Source organism: Varanus komodoensis, unplaced genomic scaffold (assembly GCF_004798865.1).
Source record: "Varanus komodoensis strain SLA01 unplaced genomic scaffold, ASM479886v1 scaffold79, whole genome shotgun sequence".
Taxonomy (NCBI): Eukaryota; Metazoa; Chordata; class Lepidosauria; order Squamata; family Varanidae; genus Varanus; species Varanus komodoensis.
The window spans coordinates 1,880,970-1,902,148 of NW_025336467.1; the positions used below are offsets into that span (position 1 = coordinate 1,880,970).

At 49.6% G+C, this 21,179-nt stretch overlaps 1 protein-coding gene across 1 annotated transcript in view; it reads left to right on the top strand.

The window, feature by feature from the left end:
• The window catches only part of ATP8B3 (ATPase phospholipid transporting 8B3), a 46,148-nt gene extending 34,394 nt beyond the window's left edge, over nt 1-11,754 (top strand). Inside the window, exons 22-28 of the mRNA XM_044453439.1 lie at nt 1,017-1,287; nt 3,463-3,686; nt 4,646-4,729; nt 5,151-5,390; nt 8,770-8,908; nt 11,150-11,280; nt 11,488-11,754. Coding sequence (XP_044309374.1) covers nt 1,017-1,287; nt 3,463-3,686; nt 4,646-4,729; nt 5,151-5,390; nt 8,770-8,908; nt 11,150-11,280; nt 11,488-11,754 — 1,356 coding nt within the window. The remainder of the gene's footprint in view (nt 1-1,016; nt 1,288-3,462; nt 3,687-4,645; nt 4,730-5,150; nt 5,391-8,769; nt 8,909-11,149; nt 11,281-11,487) is intronic.
• The last annotated feature ends 9,425 nt before the right edge of the window (nt 11,755-21,179 follow it).

The following is a 21,179-nucleotide window of genomic DNA, read 5'->3' on the forward strand; positions in this document are numbered from 1 at the left end:
ATCATCGGGATGGCAGCCAGTGACAAGCGGGGTCCCCCAGGGCTCTGTCCTGGGGCCGATCCTGTTTAATCTTTTCATTAATGACATGGAAGAAGGGGTGACCAGTCTCTGATCAAATTCGCAGACGACACTAAAACTGGAGCAGTGGCCACAAATGAGGAGCAGGTACTCCAGATCCAAAAGGATCTGGACAGACTATGGAAGTGGGCAGGAGACAACAGGGAGGCGTTCAATGTGGATAAGTGCGAGGCCTTGCACTTGGGGCATAGGGATGGGTGTCACAAGTACAGGTTAGTGGACAAGTGGCTGGAGAGCAGCACTTGTGAAAGGGACCTCGGGGTGCTGGTTGACTGCAGGCTGAACATGAGCCAGCCGTGTGATGCGGTGGCCAAGAGGGCGAACGCCACCCTTGGTTGCATCGCCAGAAGCGTGGCTTCTAGATCGAGAGGGGTATTCCTGCCACTCTACACAACTCTGGTGCACCTGCAATTGGAGTATTGTGTTCTGGTTTTGGGCCCCTCATTACAGGAACGATATGGCCAGGTTAGAGTCAGAGCAGCGTAGGGCCACAAGGTTGGTGGCCGGTTTGCAGGGGGTGCCGTATGAGGCGAGACTGAGGGAACTGGGACTCTTCAGCCTGGAGAAGAGGAGGCTCAGAGGGGATCTGTTGGTGACATGCAGGTGTGTGAGGGGTGTCACACAGAGGTGGGTAGGGACCTGTTCTCCCCTGCAGAGGAAGGCATGATGCGTTCCAACAGAGCCAAGCTCAGGGAACCAAGGTTCAATTTAGATGCCAGGAAGGACTTCCTGACAGTTAGGACCCTGAGGGTGTGGAATGGGCTTCCACGAGAGGTCATTGAGGCCCCATCGGTGCAGGTGTTCAAGGATAGGCTGGATGTGCACATGATGGGCATGTCATGAGTGGAGCCAGCTGGTGCCGGAGGTCAGACTAGATGACCTGGGAGACCCCTTCTGACTTGCCCTGTTTCTCTGTTTCCATGTCTCTTTTTTTATAGGAGAAAATCTTTTATGTGGAGGGGGAGAAGAAGACAACTGGGAAGAAAGGCCTTTGGGAGCGCTTTGGTTGCAGCCGTGCAAACTCTGGCAAAGATCATGAGAGCTTGGTGGAAAAAGCCTTTGTGGACCTGGCCATGATGTGCCAGGCGGTGATCTGTTGCCGGGTGACTCCCAAGCAGAAAGCCCAGGTGGTCCAGATGGTGAAGAGACACAAGGACGCCATCTCCTTGGCCATTGGAGATGGAGCCAATGACGTCAACATGATTAAAAGTGAGTCTTCTTCAGGAAGGCCTGGCCAGGGGACAACTTAAGGTCTTGTTGAGGAGCATTGCAGAGGTTGGGTTGGTTGTGGGGTGGAGCCTGCTGGGTCTGGGCAGGCTGGGCTTGTGGTATGAGAAGGATGGGTCCTTGGCAAACAAGGATGTGCGATCCCTGTATTTAAGCCTCAACTTTGATTCCTCCAAGGGAAAGTTAAGCACTGCATGGACAGTGCTGGGTTGGAGAAGCCAGAGGGGTGTTGCTGTGGCAGATGGGTGAAAAGTCCTTGAGACTGCATGAATCATGGGAATTTAACACTCACACAGAAATGCAATTGGAGGGAGTTATCTTTGGTTGATGGTTTAATTTCTCCAGCATCCAGAGCCCCCTGGGTGGGGAATATTTCAGCCTTTCATGGTACTGGGGGTGAGACATTTGGATCCACTTTCACCAGGGCTGCTATCTGGACTTTGGAAGAATCCGAAGGGGAAGGGGAAGGGGGAATGGCACAGGAGTGGGGCTGGAGATGTGGGTGAGGGACACCGGGGTGAGAGAAGCGGAGAGGCTTATCTCAAGGGCAAGCTTCCTGGGCAATAACTGAGATGCACAGCTTGGTGGAGATGGCCTGGAGCTCAGGTGGCCCTGGCTCCTGACCCCATGGCATGCTGCCAGCAGAGGAGGGGGCCCGATTCAGGGACTGGCATGCAGAAAGGAGGTGTGCTTAGGCATAGTCCTGTTTTATTATTTGATCGCTATCTTGCAGTGTTCCTTCTGTTCCCATTGTTTTATATTATTTGGCTGCAATCTGCTTGGGGATTCCTATAGGGGATTGTAATGCAGAATCTAAGTTTAAATAAATAGATAAATTCACCAGGTAGGTATTTCAGGAGAGGGAGAATTCTCCTTGAGGGAATAAGGGCAGGAGAGAGAATTTGGGGAAACATTTCCAGAGAGGAGAGCTTGGAGAACTGGAGTCAGGAAGAGTGGGAAGCATCAGGCATTTACTTATTTATTTACATATATTTACATATATAAGCAGGGATGCAGAAGCACAGTGGTTTAAACCATGGTGCTGCTGGGCTGGTAGATTGAAATGTCGCCGGTTCGAATCTGTACAACGGGGCGAGTTCCCGTTGCTCTGTCCCAGCTCCTGCCAACCTTGCAGTTCGAATGCATAAATGCAGGTAGATAAAAAGGTGCCACTTCGGTGGGCAGGTAACAGCGTTCCGTGCTCCTCGGTGTTCAGTCATGCAGCCACACGACCACGGAGACTGTCCGCGGACAAACGCCGGCTCCCTCGGCCAGGAAATGGAGATGAGCACCGCCCCCTAGACTCAGGCATGACTGGACTTACCGTCAAGGGGAAACCTTTACCTTTACCCTACATATATAAGTACATAATATATTTGGCCACCTAATGAGAAGGAAGGACTCCCTGGAGAAGAGCCTCTTGCTGGGAACACTAGATGGGAAAAGAAGAAGGACATGGCAGGGCTTGAGGTGGCTGGATGGGGTCACGGAAGCAGTTGGTGTGAGCTTGAGTGAACTCCGGGGGATGGTGGAGGACAGGAAGGTCTGGAGGAGTGTTGTCCATGGGGTTATGATGGGTCAGACAAGACTTTGCGACTAACGACAACAATGTATGGCTGTGATAGTTGGACCATAAGGATGGCTGAGCACCATAGAATTGAGGCCTTTGAACTGGAGGAGACTCCTGCGAGTCCCTTGGACCACGAGGCGATCAAACCGGTCAGTCCTAGAGGAGATCAACCCTGACTGCTCTTTAGAAGGCCAGATCCTGAAGCTGAAGCTGGAATGCTTTGGCCACCTAATGAGAAGGAAGGACTCCCTGGAGAAGACCCTGATGCTGGGAACAAATGATAGCAAAAGGAGAAGGGACGGCAGAGGATGAGGTGGCTGGGTGGGGTCACTGGGGCAGTGAGTGTGGGCTTGGGTGGACTCCGAGTGAGGGATGGTGGAGGACAGGGGGGCCTGGGGGAATGTTGTCCGTGGGGTCGCAATGGGTAGGACGTGACTTCGTGCCTAACAACAACAACAACAACTTACATAACTACGTCCCCTGAGCTGAGGACCCACTGAGCTGCCCACGTCCCTCCTTCTCAGCCCCACCAACCTGACCTGGCGCCCTTTGCCTCTGAGCTCTGGACCACTTTGCTTCCTCTGCAGCTGCCGACATTGGGGTTGGGATCAGCGGGCAGGAAGGGCTGCAGGCGGTGCAGTGCAGCGATTACGCCCTGGCCCAGTTCCGCTACCTGCAGCGCCTCCTTTTCGTCCACGGCCGATGGTCCTACATCCGGATCTGCAAGTTTCTGCGCTACTTCTTCTTCAAGACCTTTGCCGGCATGATGGTGCAGATCTGGTTCGCTTTCCATACGGGATTCACGGCGCAGGTGAATTCAAGGGACTTGTTTCCTCCTGCAGCTCATACCTTTCGGGTCTGACCTGGGGGAAAGTGTATGAGTTTGTCCCAGAGGCTGTCATTTTGGTCCCTCCGTGACCCCAGACAGGGTGAGTGTGGGCATTCCCACAGGCTGTGTTGGAGGACAGCTCCCATCATCCTGTGCATTAGCCTTGCTGGATGGGGCTTATGGCGCCCGTAGGCCAAAGCAACTGGCAGGACCAAAGCTGCCCTGCTCTTCTCCTGGGAGGTCACAACCTTCTGGCCTACTTAAGATTAATTGTGCAGGTAATTCCAAGAAGAAGATTGCTCTGCTATTTAGCTAGAAACGTCCCACTTACTGCTTTGAGACTATGTTGGCTGAGTTAGTGGAGCATGGGTCATCTGCAGTGCGGCGCTGTTCTAGGATAGGTCTGTCTGTACCCAGTAGCTTTCTCTGGGCCAGAAACTTCCAGCCCATTTTATGTTAAACGCAGGGATCAAGGGACAGAGATTTGGGGTGCCTTTAGGCATAATTATTTAGTAAGGGTAGTAAGTTCTGTTCTGTTCCTACATGGAGAGATATAAAGTGCATATGTAATTAGTAGTATGGATTGTTTTATATTTTGTTCGAAAAGGGGGATGTGACAGGTTTGCTTCTTCTTCCTCCCACCCTCCTTAATAGTGTGAAGTTTTTTAAAGTTGTGGTTGAGTAAAAGAAATCCCAGGAACTACTACGTGGGCATTTCCCCAAATATTACTGATGCTTCACTCCCAAAGAATCTTGTTGCAAATCCTAAGCACGATCCCGTTGCGATTTTATCCATATATTGCATGCATAAGTGTAGTGACAAAAGGGGCAGAGATTTGGGTACAAGTTTCTTGGTGCATCGGGCCCACTTCAGGAGCATGATTGCCCCAGGGGCTGCGCGAACGCAGACTTCTAACCTTCTTGTGCTTTTTATGCTTCAGCCCCTGTTGGAGGGTTGGTTCCTGGCCCTCTATAATGTTTTCTACACTTCGTATCCGGTGCTGTGCATGGGGTTATTTGAGCAGGTAAGCAGAGGTACTTTTGGACATCTCAGTCTGGTCTTACAAGGGAGTAAGTTTGCTAGGCACAGAATTTGATGAGGGGTGGGCTATTCACTCCAGTCTCCTGAAATGCAGGAAATCTCCAGCAAAAACCAAGGGCGGCTCTCTTGCTACGGCTGGCCTACCCCTTACTCTTAAAGCCAGGATAGGTGGCCCTCCGCTGATGTGCAAACCATTTGTTTCTCACGCGACTCTACCTTATTCTGCCATTTTCTCTTCCTCCTGCCAATTGCCAGTCAACCTTCTATGGGAAGCCTGGGAACCGTCACCGCCTGCAGGGGCCAACAGAAACCCTCAAGCAGGGATTCAAGGGTCGGTTCTTGTCCTAGCACGAAGTCGCCTTTCCTTGGCATAACCCCTTTCTATCCCTTTCTTCGTTGCTTAGGATGTGAGTGCCAAGAAAAGCTTGCAGTTTCCAGAGCTGTACAAGGTGGGCCAGAAAAGCCAGCTTTTCAGTTTCCGAACTTTCTGCATGGCTTTCGTCCACGGCTCTCTCGTCTCCCTGGCCAACTTCTACATCACCCTCTGGGTCATGCAGGATCGAGCCAGCGTGCAGGTCGCTGGTGATATACAGTCCTTTGCCATGATAATAGCCACCTCGGCCATTTTGACCGTCATCATTGAGGTGAGTTTTGGTGCTTGCAGGATGTGGAATTTTATGAGGTCTCTTCTAAGCTGAACCAGTGACTTTTCTCTGACTGTGAACTTCCTAGTTTACTTTATCCTTTATTACTGTAAAGGGCTCTATTCCTCAGCCCCAGAGTCTCTTGAAGTGGGCTTGCAAGGAATCAAACAGGGCAGCCCCTCTACACAGGTTTACGGCCTTAAAAACGGCTTCACACAAGGAAAAAGGGATGGGGAGGGAAGAGGTAAAAATAAGAGTATTTCAGCAGGGCAATCCTTCAATGGGTCTTGAGAAAATGTGTGAAAATATGCCATCAGCAAAGGAATGTGGGAAGGGAAAATGTAGTAAGAACCAGGCACTGCCCATACAAAGAGGATGGGTTTGCATGAAATTTGCACTTGCCCATTTAAATGCACAGATGCAGATTTTGGAATCTGACTATAATTTGGACAGACTTACTATCGCTCTCTTTACAAAAGCTGAGCAAGGCTGTGAAGGACAGGAAATTTAATTCATAGGCTCACCATAAGATGGAGATCACTTGATGGTACATCGCAACAAACTATCGCACCCTAGTGGGAAGGTGGTGTCCAGGTGAGCTTCATATCTGCTACCTGGTCTGTCATGGCCTCTCCAGGTGCTGCTACCTGTGGGTGGGCATCTTCCAGGCCTCTGCTCCATTCTCCCTTCTAAAGATTCCTTCTCTTCACACCAGACCTGGGCAGCCTGGTGGGAGACAACTTCAGATAGAGAACTGCCCCCTGTGAAGGAGACACGGCCACCCTAGCAGAGAAACAAGAATGAACATGGGAAAGAAATAGTCTTTCTATGATTTCAGAACACTCTTGGACTCAGGGATGGGATGGGGGTGGGTGAGCAAGTTTTTTTCAGCAAGCTTTTTCAGAAGGGGCGTGGAAAGAATGAACCCAAATTGCATCCAGGTGGGTAGGCAGTTTGTCCTGGTTGAGTCTGGCTGGAGAACAGAGATGTTCCCAAGCAGAGCAGAGAGTAAATTAAAATGGGGCTCTGATGCCTCAGAAAAGTCTTCCAGTTTGCGTTTTTAGCTGCTCGCTACCTTGAGCCAAGGGGCGATTCAAAATATGCACAAGAAGAAGAGATGCTGGTACAAAGCCTTCTGTGTGTGGCTTGGTAGCCACTGATACCATGCCTAGACAATTGCTTTCCATCATCTGTGAACCTGAAGAGCACCAGAGAAGATATTTCTGGTTCTATCTTCTAGGGATAGAGAACCTGTTCTAGGTGCAGCTTCCTGTTCTAAGCACCCATCACAACCTTCTCTTTAGCTAGGTCACCTGGTCTGTTGGTTTGTTATGTTGCTTTGAGCATTTGACTTCCGTGTTTTTATGAGAGTGTGTGTACAAATATGCATGGAATATCTTTTAATCTTTGCTTGTAAACAGCTTCCTTTATTAAGATATGGAAAAATGGTCTTCCCCAGCCTATTGTGCTTCTGATGTGTTGGACTACAACTTCTAACATAGAAACACAGAAACAGAAGGGGTCTCCTGGGACATCTAGTCTGACCTCCAGCACCAGCCGCCTCACTCACGACATGCCCACCATGTGGATGTCCAGCCTATCCTTGAACACCTTCACCAATGGGGCCTCAACCCCCTCCCGGGGAAGCCCATTCCACACCCTTGGGGTCCTCACTGTCAGGAAGTGCTTCCTGGCATCCAAGTTGAACCTGGGTTCCCTGAGCTTTGCTCCGTTGGAGCGTGTCCTGCCTTCCTCTGTAGGGGAGAACAGGTCCCTACCCACCTCTGTGTGACACCCCTCACACACCTGTATGTCGCCAACAGATCCCCTCTGAGTCTCCTCCAGGCTGAAGAGACCCAGTTCCCTCAGTCTCGCCTCATACGGCTTCCCCTGCAAACCGGCCACCAGCCTTGTGGCCCTACGCTGCACTGACTCCAACCTGGCTATATCCTTCCTGTAATGAGGGGCCCAGAACTGAGCACAATACTCCAGTTGCGGGCGCACCGGAGTCGTGCAGAGTGGTAGCAATACCTCTCTTGATCTAGAAGCCACACTTCTGGCTATGCAACCAAGGGTGGTGTTCGCCCCCTTGACCACCGCATCACACGGCTGGCTCATGTTCAGCCTGCATTCAACCAGCAGCCCGAGGTCCCTTTCACAAGTGCTGCTCTCCAGCCACTTGTCCCCCAACCTGTACTTATGGCACCCGTTCCTATGCCCCAAGTGCAAGACCTTGCACTTATCCACAATGAACGCCATCCTGTTGTCTCCTGCCCACTTCCATAGTCTGTCCAGAGCCTTTTGGATCTGGAGTACCTGCTCCTCAGCTGTGGCCACTGCTCCAGTTTTAGTGTCGTCTGCGAATTTGATCAGCAGACCGTTCACCCCTTCTTCCATGTCGTTAATGAAAAGATGAAACAGGATTGGCCCCAGGACAGAGCCCTGGGGGACCCCGCTTGTCACTGGCCACCATCCCGATGATTCCCCACTAATGGTTACCTTCTGCTTTCGGTCAGTCAGCCATGCCCTAATCCACCGGACAGTGCTTTGGTCTATCCCAAAACTCCTCAGTTTCTCCACCAGGATATCATGGGGCACTCTGTCAAAGGCCTTGCTGAAATCCAGGTATACCACATCCACTGCATCCCCTCCATGCAGCCACCTCGAAACCTTGTCGTAGAATCCCACAGGGTTTGTCTGGCAGGACCTGTGGCTGTGAGATGCTCGGAATAGAAGGGAACCAAAAGGGGGAATGCTGTGGAAAGTTGTATAAAGCTTCTGAATAGCCTGAAGTGCCTGCTCCTGCCTAATCTTGGAAGCTAAGCAGGGTCGGACCTGGTTGAAACCTGGATGGGTGACTTAAACATTCTGAACTGCCCAGAAAGTGTCAGCTGTGGGCAGTATAGAAATGTAATGGGTAGAGATCTGTTCTCCCCTACAGGGGAGGGCAGGATGCGCTCCAACAGAGTAGTTCTCAGGGAATCAAAGTTCAACTTGGATGCGAGGAAGCACTTCCTGACAGTGAGGACCCCGAGGGTGTGGAATGGGCTTCCCTGGGAGGTGGTTGAGGCCCCATCGGTGCGGGTGTTCAAAGATATGCTGGACATGCACATGGTGAGCATGTTGTGAGCAGAGCTGGGGGTCAGACTAGATGACCCGGAAGACCCCTTCTGACTCGCTCTGTTTCTGTGACACGTAGTAATAATGATAATAAAGGTAGGAAATAGCTCCACATAATCCACAAACTTTGCTGCTTGGTCTCCTGCCCTTGCTTGATCAAGAGAGGGCTGGTTTGGTCCCACCAGGAGATGCCAGCTGTGGAAAGACCACACACTGTAGGGTTAATCACATGCCTTTTTCTCCTTGTCTCCCTGGGTAGAGTATGCTAGAGATCAAGTTCTGGACTGTCTTCTCCACGCTTGCAATCGTGGTCAGTCTTGGCTTCTACTGCCTGTTCACCTACCTTACCCAAAGCTTCTTCGCCTACAAAATGTATCCTGATGCCTTCCCATTCCCCGGTAAGATCCCACCAGGTGGAACACACCCCATTATCCGCCCCCCGCCACCATTTTAATTTTTTATTTTATAAACAGAAAAAAATGCAATACATCACTACAATAATAATATAATGTAACAAAAACACAATAATAAAAGGTAAATGATAAAGTGCCCCTACCACCCCAGAGACCAATGCTACCACCATTCAGATACTATAACAATATACTTCAATTATATCCATATTCCCCCCGGAAATTCATATAATATTGATTGGGTTTACAGCCTTTGCCTTCTACCAGTACTGCCTTTACAAAATCTTCCCAAATTTCAATATATTTGTTTGCTTTCATTAATCATCTTTTAATTTTTATTTCTGTCGTCAGTTTATCATTAATTACCATGTTCCATATTTCATTATACCATTCATGCCTTTGCAAAACCCAGTTCTGCTTCCAATCTTTAACTATCACTAGCCTAACTGCCATTATCAAACTTACAATCAATTATTTCTTAGCTTCATTTATATCTTGTTTTTCTATCAACAATAATAACACCATTCTTGGTGACATTTCTAAGTTTATATCTAAAATTTCTCCAATTCCCTTAAATACCATAATCCAAATCTTTTGTATATTTTCACAATCCCACCATGTATGTTTATAAGTTCCGATCTCTTTACCATATTTCCAACATATATTAGAATATTTGTCATCAATTTGGTTTAACTTAACTGGTGTTAAATACCATCTCCATATCACTTTATATCCATGTTCTTTAAATCTCACTGACATATTCTTATATGCTCTTCTATTCCAAATATTCTTCCAGTCCTTGTCTTTTATTTCACACCCTGTTATTTTCAGGCAGGTGCAAATTCAGGCAGCTGCAGATGGTGATAAGGATGGGCATTTGGCCCCAAGTGGGATGGCTTGTGATGGGCATCCTGATTTGACAGTGGACGGAGTCTTGGGCAGTACAAGATCAATGCTCCTTATGCACTGTCCGTCCTGTCTGGGTTTCACTGTGGTGCAGAATCCAAATCCACCCTGATCAGGCCTCCGGTGTCTCCAGGTTATGGCGAGAATGGCTTGGCCAAATTCTCCCAGATCTTTGAGACCTTACCAGCTGCAGTTTTGCAGACAGGTGTGTACATCCCTTTGTGTGGGACGAACAAGGTCCCAGGACACATCATCTTGACAATTTCATGGAGCATGGCAATGCCATCCTGACTGAATGGTGCTTCCGGCTAAACTTTTGAGCAGTTGGAATTAACAGCAGAGAAGGTGGTTGTTTCCTAGTTCAGACGAAGCACTGGCAAGAACAGTGGAGAAACTAACTGGGACTATATTTTAATGTGCGCTTATCTACTGTTGTGCTTTTAATAAGTACATGAAGCAACGCTCCATTATCCTTCTGAATTTGCATGGTTGTGCATTTTGCAATGGTTCTTCTGACTGGATCATGTGTGAGCTGAGCACCACAACAAGGGGCCAAAATTCAAATATGCGAGGAGAATGAAGACAAAAATGGATGTCTTAGTGAAAATAGGGTTCAGCAGACATGTTTGTAAGGAAATGGCTTGCCAGCTGTATGAATGTTGAGCAAAACTGTATACAAAAAAATGCAATTTTTGCATTTTCAGGGTTTTTTTTTTTAAAAATCAAGCAATTCTTTAAAAAATTCTCAAAGATCAGGATGAACTGAGTTTAAGACTGGGCAAGTATGAAAGTGAAGGGAACAGAAACCGGCAAATGGTGCTGGAGTCTGGAAGGCTTCTTATCGTGTTGTAAGCCGCCCCGAGGTTTCGGCAAGGGGCGGCATAGAAATGTTAATAATAATAATAATAATAATAATAATAATAATAATAATGGTGCATTGACTAGAGTTTGCTCCCATTTCCGAACAAGCTCCATTCTGCCTGGTTTTCATCCAGTCCCCAAGCAGGGAAAGTCCATGCTGGAGGTTCCCCTCCTCTAGAGTAGACCTATGCATAGCTAACCAGGCACTGCCTGGCTCACTGTCTCTGGCAGGTCTGGGGATAACCTGGGGGCATTTGAAGCAGCAGGAGGATGTGAGGGGGTCCAAAGCCACCCAGGGGCTCTGGCAACTGCTCCCCACACTTCTGGTCCTGGGGCTGGAAAGTCTGGGTCCAGAGGTACAGGGCTTCAGGGTAGACCTCTGGGCTTCCGGTCTACCCATGCATCCCATTGCACTCTACGCCCAAACACGGCGCTGTTCACACCGTCCTCCGCTCCCTCCAGATGCCACCAGGAACGCTCTGACAGACCCCATGGCGCTGCTGGTGGTCTCACTGTGTGTTGTGGTGAACATCCTTCCTTCCCTCGTCGTCCGCTTCGTGCGGAGTGTGGCGGATTCCATGAGCATGTCGGAGGTAAGCTTGGAAAGGGTGGTGTTGGTGGGAAGGTCGGGTCAGGGGGACAGACCCTGGCCAGCATGGTGAGGAGGACCTTCAGAGGTATGGTGAGCATGAAGTTGGGCCAAGCAGTGTGTTTTGCGGGGAGTTGTGATCCCACACAACTGAAGGACCCCAGACCGGGCCAGGCCGCTGTGCAGAACACCCCACCCCCTTTCTTTCCAGAGATTTCAAGCCCGGGGAATGAAAGCAAGTCAAAAGACGGTGGAGCTGGTTTCTCACATCCGGAGGAACACCCTGCAGAGACGCTCCGCGTATGCTTTCTCTCATGTGGAAGGCTATGCTGACCTCATCTCCCGAGGAGCCAGTCTGCGGATCAAGGCCCACAAGGCCCACGGCCAAGTGGGCAGCATTCTGAGCACTCCTTCGCCCACCGTGCCGAAGCCCTCCGCTCCCCCAGTGCCTGCACAGCAGAAGAGCGTGACCTGTTGAACTCAGGCAGGGCCCGATTCCCAGTATTTACACCGGTTGCGGACTGGGCTGAGCCTTCAGACATCTTGCCAGTCTGGAGAGCTCTCGAGGCCCAAGACATCCTGTTAATTTCTGACCTTAGAAGAGGCGCATTTCAAGCTGCATGGCTGGTGGCGATGCAGAAGCCACCAAGCAGCCGGAGGGTGGGACCAAGCGTGGAAGAGCCCTGGAGGGCAGGATCGGAACCGAACCCAGGCTGCACTTACTGGGCTTTGCAGCTGAACCCCCAGGCTTTGAATGGAGCTCCCTGCTACTTTCCCAAGTGCCAACCTTTCTGCATAGATGTGGGGAAAGAGAAGGAGAAGACTGCATTCACCCTGTTTTGCCATCGTAGTGAGAACTCACACTTCTGGTGTGTATGCTCTGAGGAACCTTGGAAGGACTTTGATGGAGACACCTTCCCCTAGATCAGTTCGGTGCCTTCCAAGCCGTACCCCCTGCCTCGTGCCCCAGCCATCTTGCTTTTAGTGGGGAGGCCAGGCCAGATGAAAGAGGGGACGCCAGAGCCCTGCTCCCCAGTTACGAGTGGAGCACACAGCAGGTACCCTGCCCAACAAAAGGGACACAGGTGTCCTTTCCAGGTGTGTGTGCCCTGGCTGTAGAACTCAGTTCTGGATGTTGTTTTGTGTCCCTTCACCACCAGCCCTTCTAAGAACACGGGGACTGGGTTTTTGGAGCGAGCAACTCATCCTCCCTGGGCCCATGTCTTGCTTCTGTGTAGTGCCTGATGTCAGATGCACCTGAGAAGCCCACAGGGTGGTCGTGAAAGCCCAGGGGTCCCTCCCCTGTTGTTCCAGGACCCAGTCTTGAAGGGCTGCTAGCTGGCCTCTTGGAGGACCTTGTAGGCCAGACATAAACATGAGGACTCTTTCCGCACCACATGTATGCTGTGCAGGGGTCCCTCCTTTGCACAGACCACGGACCGTTTCCCTCGCACAGTGCTCTTTCTTGCTCCAAAGCACAAAACTCCCAGAAGGAATCTCTGGGCATGCACAGAGCAGTTAGTTGAACCCAATCTAGTATTCGCCTCCAGGAACTCCCCTTACGAGCCCGCCTGGGCCCGCTCCCTTTGGGAGGGAGCTCCTGAAAGTGAGCACGCCTCCTCTCTGGGCACCGGTCCTTTAATTGCCCCCCCCCCCCCCGTGGGCAACGGGCCGGGGGTCAAAGAGCCAGGACCACCCGGTCTGCGTCTGAGAGGCTCCCCTGCTCCGGGTCCCTTCCACCAAGCTGTGCCTCTCGGGTGTTCCCAGAGACGGCCTGCCCACCTGGGGAGTCCGGCCTCCGCGTTGCTCCTCCCAGAGGCTTGGCTCGGCCCACCTTCGCAGGCTCCCCTGTTCTGCTTCACATCCAGGTCCGGGTTCCAGAGCCCAGTCAGAAGCCTTTGAGAACCAGCACCCAAGCAGCCATTCTCACCTCCCACCTGTGCTTCACGGCTACGACCCATCATTCCCTGGGGCTGACCCTGCTAGGGAATCAACAAACTCCAAGCCCACTAGGCAGGGCAGGCACGCATACGGATATGCGGGGAATCTGTGTTGTGGCCTGCTGGACTCCCTCAGCTCAGCTCCTTGGGCTCCACCCCACGTCCTGGTGTGAAGCACCCTGGGCGCTCACCAGGAATCGGGCCCTGCCAAATGCTCACATGCAGAGTCTCCCCTCTGCACACCTGGCGTGCGGCCTTTGCTGTTTGCAAAGAGGGCTGCTGCTTGCACAGCCAGGGCCCCGCAAGAGTTCCACAGCCTGCTTTCGGCTCGCTCGCTCCCTAACCCGGGGCCATGCAGGAGAGGAGTTCCAATGGAGAGAGGAATCCCAGAAGGATCGTGGCACCCTAGTTATGAGTGGCATCTCCCAAAACATTTGCAAAGCCCCCAGTTGACAGGCTGTTCCATGCCATAATCAGGGGGCTTTTGTGTGAATTTTTAAAGTGGCTCTTTATCTCAAGCCAGCCAGAATTCCATGCTGCAAGAATGGTGTGACGTTTGTTGGATGTACTAATTGAATTAGTAACTAATCACGAATAAATTAATGCATAAAACCACCTTGCTTCCCTGCAGCAGTTATCTGGCTCATGAGTTTGCCCCCTAAAACTTTCCGGCCCTTCTGTGAAATTGAAAGCATGGCAGTTGTGTTGTTTGACTGTCCCAGCTCCCTTTTAGTTACTTGCAGGATTATAGCAACAGGCACCAGGTTGACACGACTGGTGCCGGCAGGGCTGACTCCCGGGCACTTCGGCTACTTGAGCCAGTGCGATGGCTACCGAAGAAATCCCCCGCTATGCAGTCCATTTGTGCATGCACATGTTGGAGAGAAGGTTGCTTTGGATGCAGCAGTGTTTCTTTTCGTGCGTACCCCAACACTTTTGCTCAGGGCCACGCTTGAAAAATAAAATGGCCCCATGAGCCTGGGTCCACTGCTCCTTGGTTTGCTCTGCAAGGTAGCAGTTACTTCCCAACTTATTCCGGCAAGGTTTGGGACCTCCAGCTTCCCTGAAAAACAGGCAGTGGACTATCCCCGGAAGGAGTTTGGGATATACTCTCTGTTGTACTTTATGTTTATGTTCTCCCTGATATGTAAAATTGGGAGGAGAGGCAGAGAAGATGGCACCACATCCCGTCTTTTGCATCGCAATGCCATTGTTGTGGTGCTTGCATGTTTGGGGTGCTGGGAGCGGACTCCTTGGGGGTCTGTGCTCTGGTCAGCTGGGGGCCGCCAGTTCGGTTTTCTCAGAATGACCCTTTGTGAGGAGTCAAATGTCAGGAGCTGGGATTCCTCCTCCATACATTCAAAGCCACAGACTTTGTCCTTGTAAAATATCCTTTATTGACCAAAAGCCGAAACACCCAGAGGGAATCTCTTGCATAGAGCAATTGGTTGGACACAATCGAGAGTCCAGTCTCCTTATGACATTTATTCCTGGGTCACATCCCTTCAGGATGAGCCTTCTGAAAATGAGCATTCTTCCTCTCTGGGGGCTCTCATGGGACTGCCCTCCTCTGCTCGCAACACATCATGAGGTCAAGAGCTGGAACCGCCCAGTCCGCGTCTGAGAAACTCCCCTGCTCCAAGTCCCCCCCACCAGCTGTACATCTTGGTTCTTCCCAGAGACTGGGAATTCCGATTCTTTAGTCAGCACCTCTTGAAAATCTGCACAAGAAGCAGACTCCTTCCTCACTTCCAATGCCAAGGGGGAGAGGGAAAGACAACCAGGCAAAAAAATGGCAAACAGCCCTTCCCCACACACCCATTCGCACACGTGCCCAGCTTCGGCTGTTTGGCCTGAACCAAACTCCCGCTGTTTGGAGCGACAAGGAACACTGGCTTCCTCCCATCACAGTCGGAGAAATGCGCGGGGACTGTTTTCAGGCTCAGGGGCAATCTGTGGGTGGAAGTGGCAAGTGAAATTTACTATGATGCTCAATTTTTTATCTTAGAAACAGAGAAACAGAGTGAGCCAGAAGGGGTCTCCCGGGCCATTTAGTCTGACCCCCGGTTCCAGCCGGCTCCACTCATGACGTGCCCACCATGTGCACGTGCAGCCTGTCCTTGACCACCCACACCAATGGGGCCTCAACCCCCTCCCATGGAAGCCCATTCCACACCCTCAGGATCCTGACTGTCAGGAAGTGCTTCCTGGCATCCAAGTGGAGCCTTGGCTCCCTGAGCTTTGCTCCGTTGGAGTGCATCCTGCCTTCCTCTGCGGGGAGAACAGGTCTCTGCCCACCTCCGTGTGACACCCCCTCACAAACCTGTATGTCGCCAACAGATCCCCTCTGAGTCTCTTCTTCTCCAGGCTGAAGAGGCCCAGTTCCCTCCATCTCGCCTCATACGGCTTCCCCTGCAAACCGGCCACCAACCTTGTGGCCCTTTGCTGCACTGACTCCAACCTGGCCATATCCTTGATGGATATCTTCTTGATGGAGATGGTTGTAACATCTCTGAGGGGCACTGAAGGGGCAGGCATTGCTTTTGCGAAGGCGCTTGCAGCTGGGACCCCCTAGCTGTCTGCAGCTCTCTGCTTCCCTGCATGTCGTGAGCAGAGCCGGGGGTCAGACTAGATGGTCCCTTCTGACTCGCTCTGTTTCTTTGTTTCTTCGGCAATCCACCTCCCTCAACGCCTCTGGTCCAGAAAAAAGGGGCCATGAGTCAGCCATGCAAGCAACCAAGAGGTTGCCATGAGAAGACGTCAGATCGATGGTGGAAACATTCGACGATGCAGAAGCATCTTTCCAGCAAGCAGTTTGCAGGTGGAAAGAGTCACCTGCCCGTAGAAACAGCAGAAGAGGTGCTGCTAGCGAAAGACAGCAGTGGTGAAAGAGCAGGGACTGATTTTGCCCACAGATCCCCTTGTCGGAACTTGTCTGCATGCCTACATCTGGCTATTTTCCTTGAAGAAATTTCAGCCCAGTCTCTGATTAGACAAATGCCCCTTTGAAGCAGAGCAACTTGATTTTTTCATGTTACAAGGCATGGTTACAAGAAACCTCTTTTGACTGGAAGAAAAGCATGAAAAAATCTACCACTGGCATGTACAGCCGATGACAAGCATAGGAGCTGGGATGAATGACAAAAAATAATTTATTGAAGAACCCGAAAGCTGTAGGAACATACAACACAGTCATGAAAGAGTCGATAACAACATGAATAAAGGGATTTTGGGTTTTTTTTGTTTTAGTTTCTTTTCAAAAATTGGTCATTGTATGTGAAAGGGTTGCTGGATGCTGGAAGCCAGCTCCAAACAACACACACAATATTTACTGTATTATTTTTGTTTCTTTCTTTCTTTTTTTGATAAAGTGCCCAACACATAAGTCTTTTTTAAAAGAAAAAACCTTAATAAATAAATATAAACCAATGTTTTGAAAAGAACCAAAGTATAGAATTGCAAAGACACAGAAAATTAGCAAGTGCATGTTACACTTAACATTAAACAAACACCCACCCCCCCCGTCTCCGACCACACAATAAAGACAAATGGGAATTAAGTTTAGAATCCATATCCGAACGAAGAGCTGAGCCAGACTCTGAAACTCATAACTGTAAAATTGGGCATTTTTATTGCTACAGCCAACTTCTTCCCCAGTAAGAAAACTCAAATTGTTTGGCGTAGGTTTGGCAGATGAAATATGAATTCTGGGGCCAAAGTTCCAGGCTACTGAAATGTGGCCTTTAACTCACAGTCACTGGTAGCTGGGAGTAGATTTCCCCCCTCATCTCTCAGATCTCCTCTGAATCTCTGATGAAATGACTGTACAGTATTTAGCCATTTAGGAAGCTGGCCATTTTAAAATCTGAAAGATTCCTTAGATGGCAAAGCTGAGGTTAAAAATTTCTGCCCAACAGGTGCGATTTTTCTCCTGTCCTTCTCCCTACCTTCTCCAAAATTTGAACACTTTCAGTGGAATGTATTCTGAACATTGTTCGGTAGGGGCTTTTTTGCAGTATCTTTGAAAATATTACCTAGGTTCATTTCTTCCTTATCCAGTCATTTCCTTCCTGTCCAAAATCAACCATTTTTTTTCTTCTGGTTTAATTCTCCGTGTCTATAATTCTCCCTATAGATTCCAGAACAAGAGAACAAACTAGATGTGATGAGAAAAGTAACTTCTGTTCTCCAGATGGGCACACTTGTGATTAGAGGAAAGCATGCCCTGACTTAATTTCCCCCCCTAGTCTCTCTTCCTCCATACGGGGGAAATGTGCATAATGCAGCAATAGCTGTACAATAGGCAAAGACTGGAGAAAGGCAATAGGAAGATGTTTGCAAGTATTTTAAATCTGTATTTTTCACCACCTCTTGCTTCTGCGCCCCTTCTAATCAGAACCAATTTCCACCCATAGCCATTTCTGATTGGCTATGTCCTCTGAGACAAGGGGAAAAGGACTTTTCTCAAAGGGGCGGGGGCATGGTTAGCGGCCACTCTCTTTGTGCAAGCTGGGCTAATGAGCTCGACTATAGTAAAACCCCAGCAGTGTTGGATTTTTAAAAATGTCACTCAGTTTACAAAAGAATCTTTTCAACCCAGAGTGAGCGTGCTGACTGGGTTGTGTTCGGCCATGGCTTCCAGCAACCGTTGGCCCCTGTCCTACACCAAAAATAAATTGGGTTAAAAGCAGCAGAAATAAAATAAGGTTAATGTTGACCATCAAAAAATCATGGAGACTCCAACTGTGTGTATGCACAACACCATCACAGATGTGTTCCTCTGGAAGTGTCCGCCATCTTCTTTTCCTGACAGGGAGCTCAACTCTCCGGCCTGAGATTTGCTTCTCATGTGAAGGCTCCCATCCTCTCCAGCCCTCCATGTGCGAAGTGACACCACTCTCAAAGCATGACTTATTAAGGGAAGGGACAAACGGTTGCTCCTTGAGCTGACCCCAAGGGGTGGGTTCCTGCTGGCAAGCCACACCGCCCAAGATGTTTTCTTGCTGGCTTCTCAGTTAAAGCCACTTTTGGGTTATCCGAGGAACACAGAGTGGCGAGGAATCAACAGCATTCTGGAGTCAATCCTGCCTAAAAGACATAATAACTTCCTTTGGTGCAAGGAAGCATCTGTTCTTTGGTGTTAGCGGTGCTTTTCCTTTACCTTCTCCATAGCTATCAACATTTAGATTGCAAAGTCATCCAAACTGGCTTGATATTACTCTGGCACAGGGCCATAAATGGTCGACCCATGTCCACGAGAAGATGCAGCTTGTTCACCGGAGGGGCTGTAATCTGCTTGCAGCACTTCCAAGTTGCAGCGTTGAGGTGCTTCCTGCTCTTTCGGCTGGTGAGCCCAGATCAAAGAATCATAGAGTTGGAAGGGGCCAGAGGGCCATCAGGTCCAGTCCCCTGCAGTTGTAGGACACCACGTCACACCACCCCCCTCAGGTGGCTGGCCAGAGGCTTTCTGGATGTCTCCAGCAAGGGGGAGCCCACAGCCTCCCCAGATAATGGGTTCCATTGTCATACTGCTCTGACTACAAGGAAATTCTTCCTGGTGTTCGGTCTAAATCTGCTTTCTTTTAACTTAAGCCCATTATTCTGGCCTGTGCTCTGGGATGAACAAGGAGAGACCTTGTCCTTCTTCTTTGTGACTACCTTTGAGGTACTCGCAGAGAGATGTCCTATCCCCCTCAGTCTTCTCTTCTTGAGGCTGAACATGCCCAGTTCCCTCAGTCTCTCCTTACAGGGCAGTGTTTCCAAACATTGGATCATTTTTGTTGCCCTCCGCTGGACCCTTCTAGCTTTTCCGCATTTTCTTTTAAACTGAGGTACCCAGAACTGGGCATAAGATGCCAGGTGAGGCCTGGCCGGTGCTGAGTAGAGGAAAACTAGCACTTCATGGGATATGCCTCCCACACAAAGTATTGACTGAACTGTCACAGGTCCTTTCCTACTGAACAGGACACGACCATAGCACAGAGACTCCGGATGTGCCCTATTTAGGACTATCTTCCAGAAAGCATCGCTTTTTAGGGATGGGTTGGACCTCCTCTGATCCCGAGACATTTCACTCATCCCAGCAAAACTCTGCTTTCTTTGGAACTCCTCAAGGATGGCTTGTGGACCATGGAAGGTGCCTTAAACCAGGCCTGACCATCAGCACACCCAGTCAGGGTCTCTGGTAGTCCCTTGCCTATCCCATGATCCTAACTGGAGAAGATTCTCTAGGAACTGTGCCTGAGACCTTCACCACACAGGGCGTGATCCACAACTGTGAGATGACTCTTTCCAGAGAAACTTCAACTTCACATCAGGCAATTCATTCTCTAGGCAGATGTTGGGCGTTTTGTCTCTGGAGATCTTCAAGCAGACACTTCTGACTTCCCTACCCCAATCCGACTCTATGACTTCACTTTGAGTGATGTTCCATAGATGCTCAGATAATGCATGTTGTCCCCTCAAAACTCTTGATGGATTGACAGATGGTGGCAATGCCCATCTAGCTTGACTCAGGTCCCAGGTGGTGAGGTGGGTGGAGACGTCCCGCACCATGACTTGAGGTAGCTCTTCTTCACTTTCCACTTTTGCTTGTCTTGGGGTTTCGCAGAGACTTCCCAGGGCAGAGTGCCGGACACAGCTTAGAAGTTTGCTTTAGCTGAAGTTCAGTCACAACCCAAGAAGATATACTTTTGGTATTCAGGGACATGGCGAAAATTTGTCATCTTTGGTTTGTTGCTGGGAAGACATGCCACTGCAGGCCACGCATCACAGCTGCGGCGTTCACGTGGACTCTTCAGCAGAGTCAAATCACCCATTTGATCTATCTGAACACACTTGGTCTCTGTGTATGGAAAAGTTAGGTGCCACATGATTATGACCAAATGTAATTAGACTGAGAATACAAGGCATCATTTATATTGTATTTTTTGGATTTTTAATGTTTATATTAATTTATTGTTGTAAGCCGCCCCGAGGCTTCGGCGAATGGGGCGGCATAAAAATGTTTTAATAAATAAATAAATAAATAAATAATCATTCCTGTTTTCATTTGTGCTTTTTTAGGTGGGGGAGGGCTCCTTCTTTTCCTACAGTCACCTCTAAGTGTGTATGTATTTTATTTCTGACACCAAAATTGCTGGCTGGGGACAGAGGCGAGAGTGACAAAGTTCCCATAGAAAGAAGATAGTCCGCTATGCAATCTTTCCCTCTCTCCCTCCCACCAGGGCTATCCATCTAGCTGATTGGTCCCTCTTATAGCCACCCCGAGGCTTTGGCGAATGGGGCGGCATAGAAGTCTTCTAAATAAATAAATATAGCAAGTGCTCTCTAGCCCTCTCAGAGCTGGTTGCATGCCGAAAAGAGCTGCAAGACTTTTGTTCATCCAGCTCATGGTCCAAACCGAAGGGTCTCCTTCATTGGGCAAAAGCTTGCATGAAAAGAGCTATTTGGGTTCCAACCTCTGCCTGGATGTTTGCTTTCCAGGGGGTTCTTTAGAAGTCGATGCTTCTTCAGAAGCCGATGGTATGTTGTGACTCTAAATGAGAGGATGAATTCCTGAATCTACCCCAAAAGTCCCAGCCAGCCAATTCAAAACAGATCTGATGGGCATCCACACCACCTCACACCTCAAAACACATGTGCAAAATATACACTGCTATTCCAATGGAAGGTTCCTGGCTCACATAGCAATCAAATTATTATGACAGTTTGGGAGATGTGGGGAAAATAGGGCTGGTTTAGTCCAATGCATCTTTGATTTTCTCTCTCGAGGTGAGAAAAAGAATTGAGGCAATTTATTATATTGGAATTCTATCTCCTAAACCACCAACATCTTCCCTGATTCCTGTCAGGTGGTGGCACAGTTCCATTTTGCTTTTCATGGTGACCATTGACAAAACCTTTTGTAAAAAATGCTTCCCTCTTCCTCTTCCCAAATTACACCCTTCTTCTGAGAGCTTTG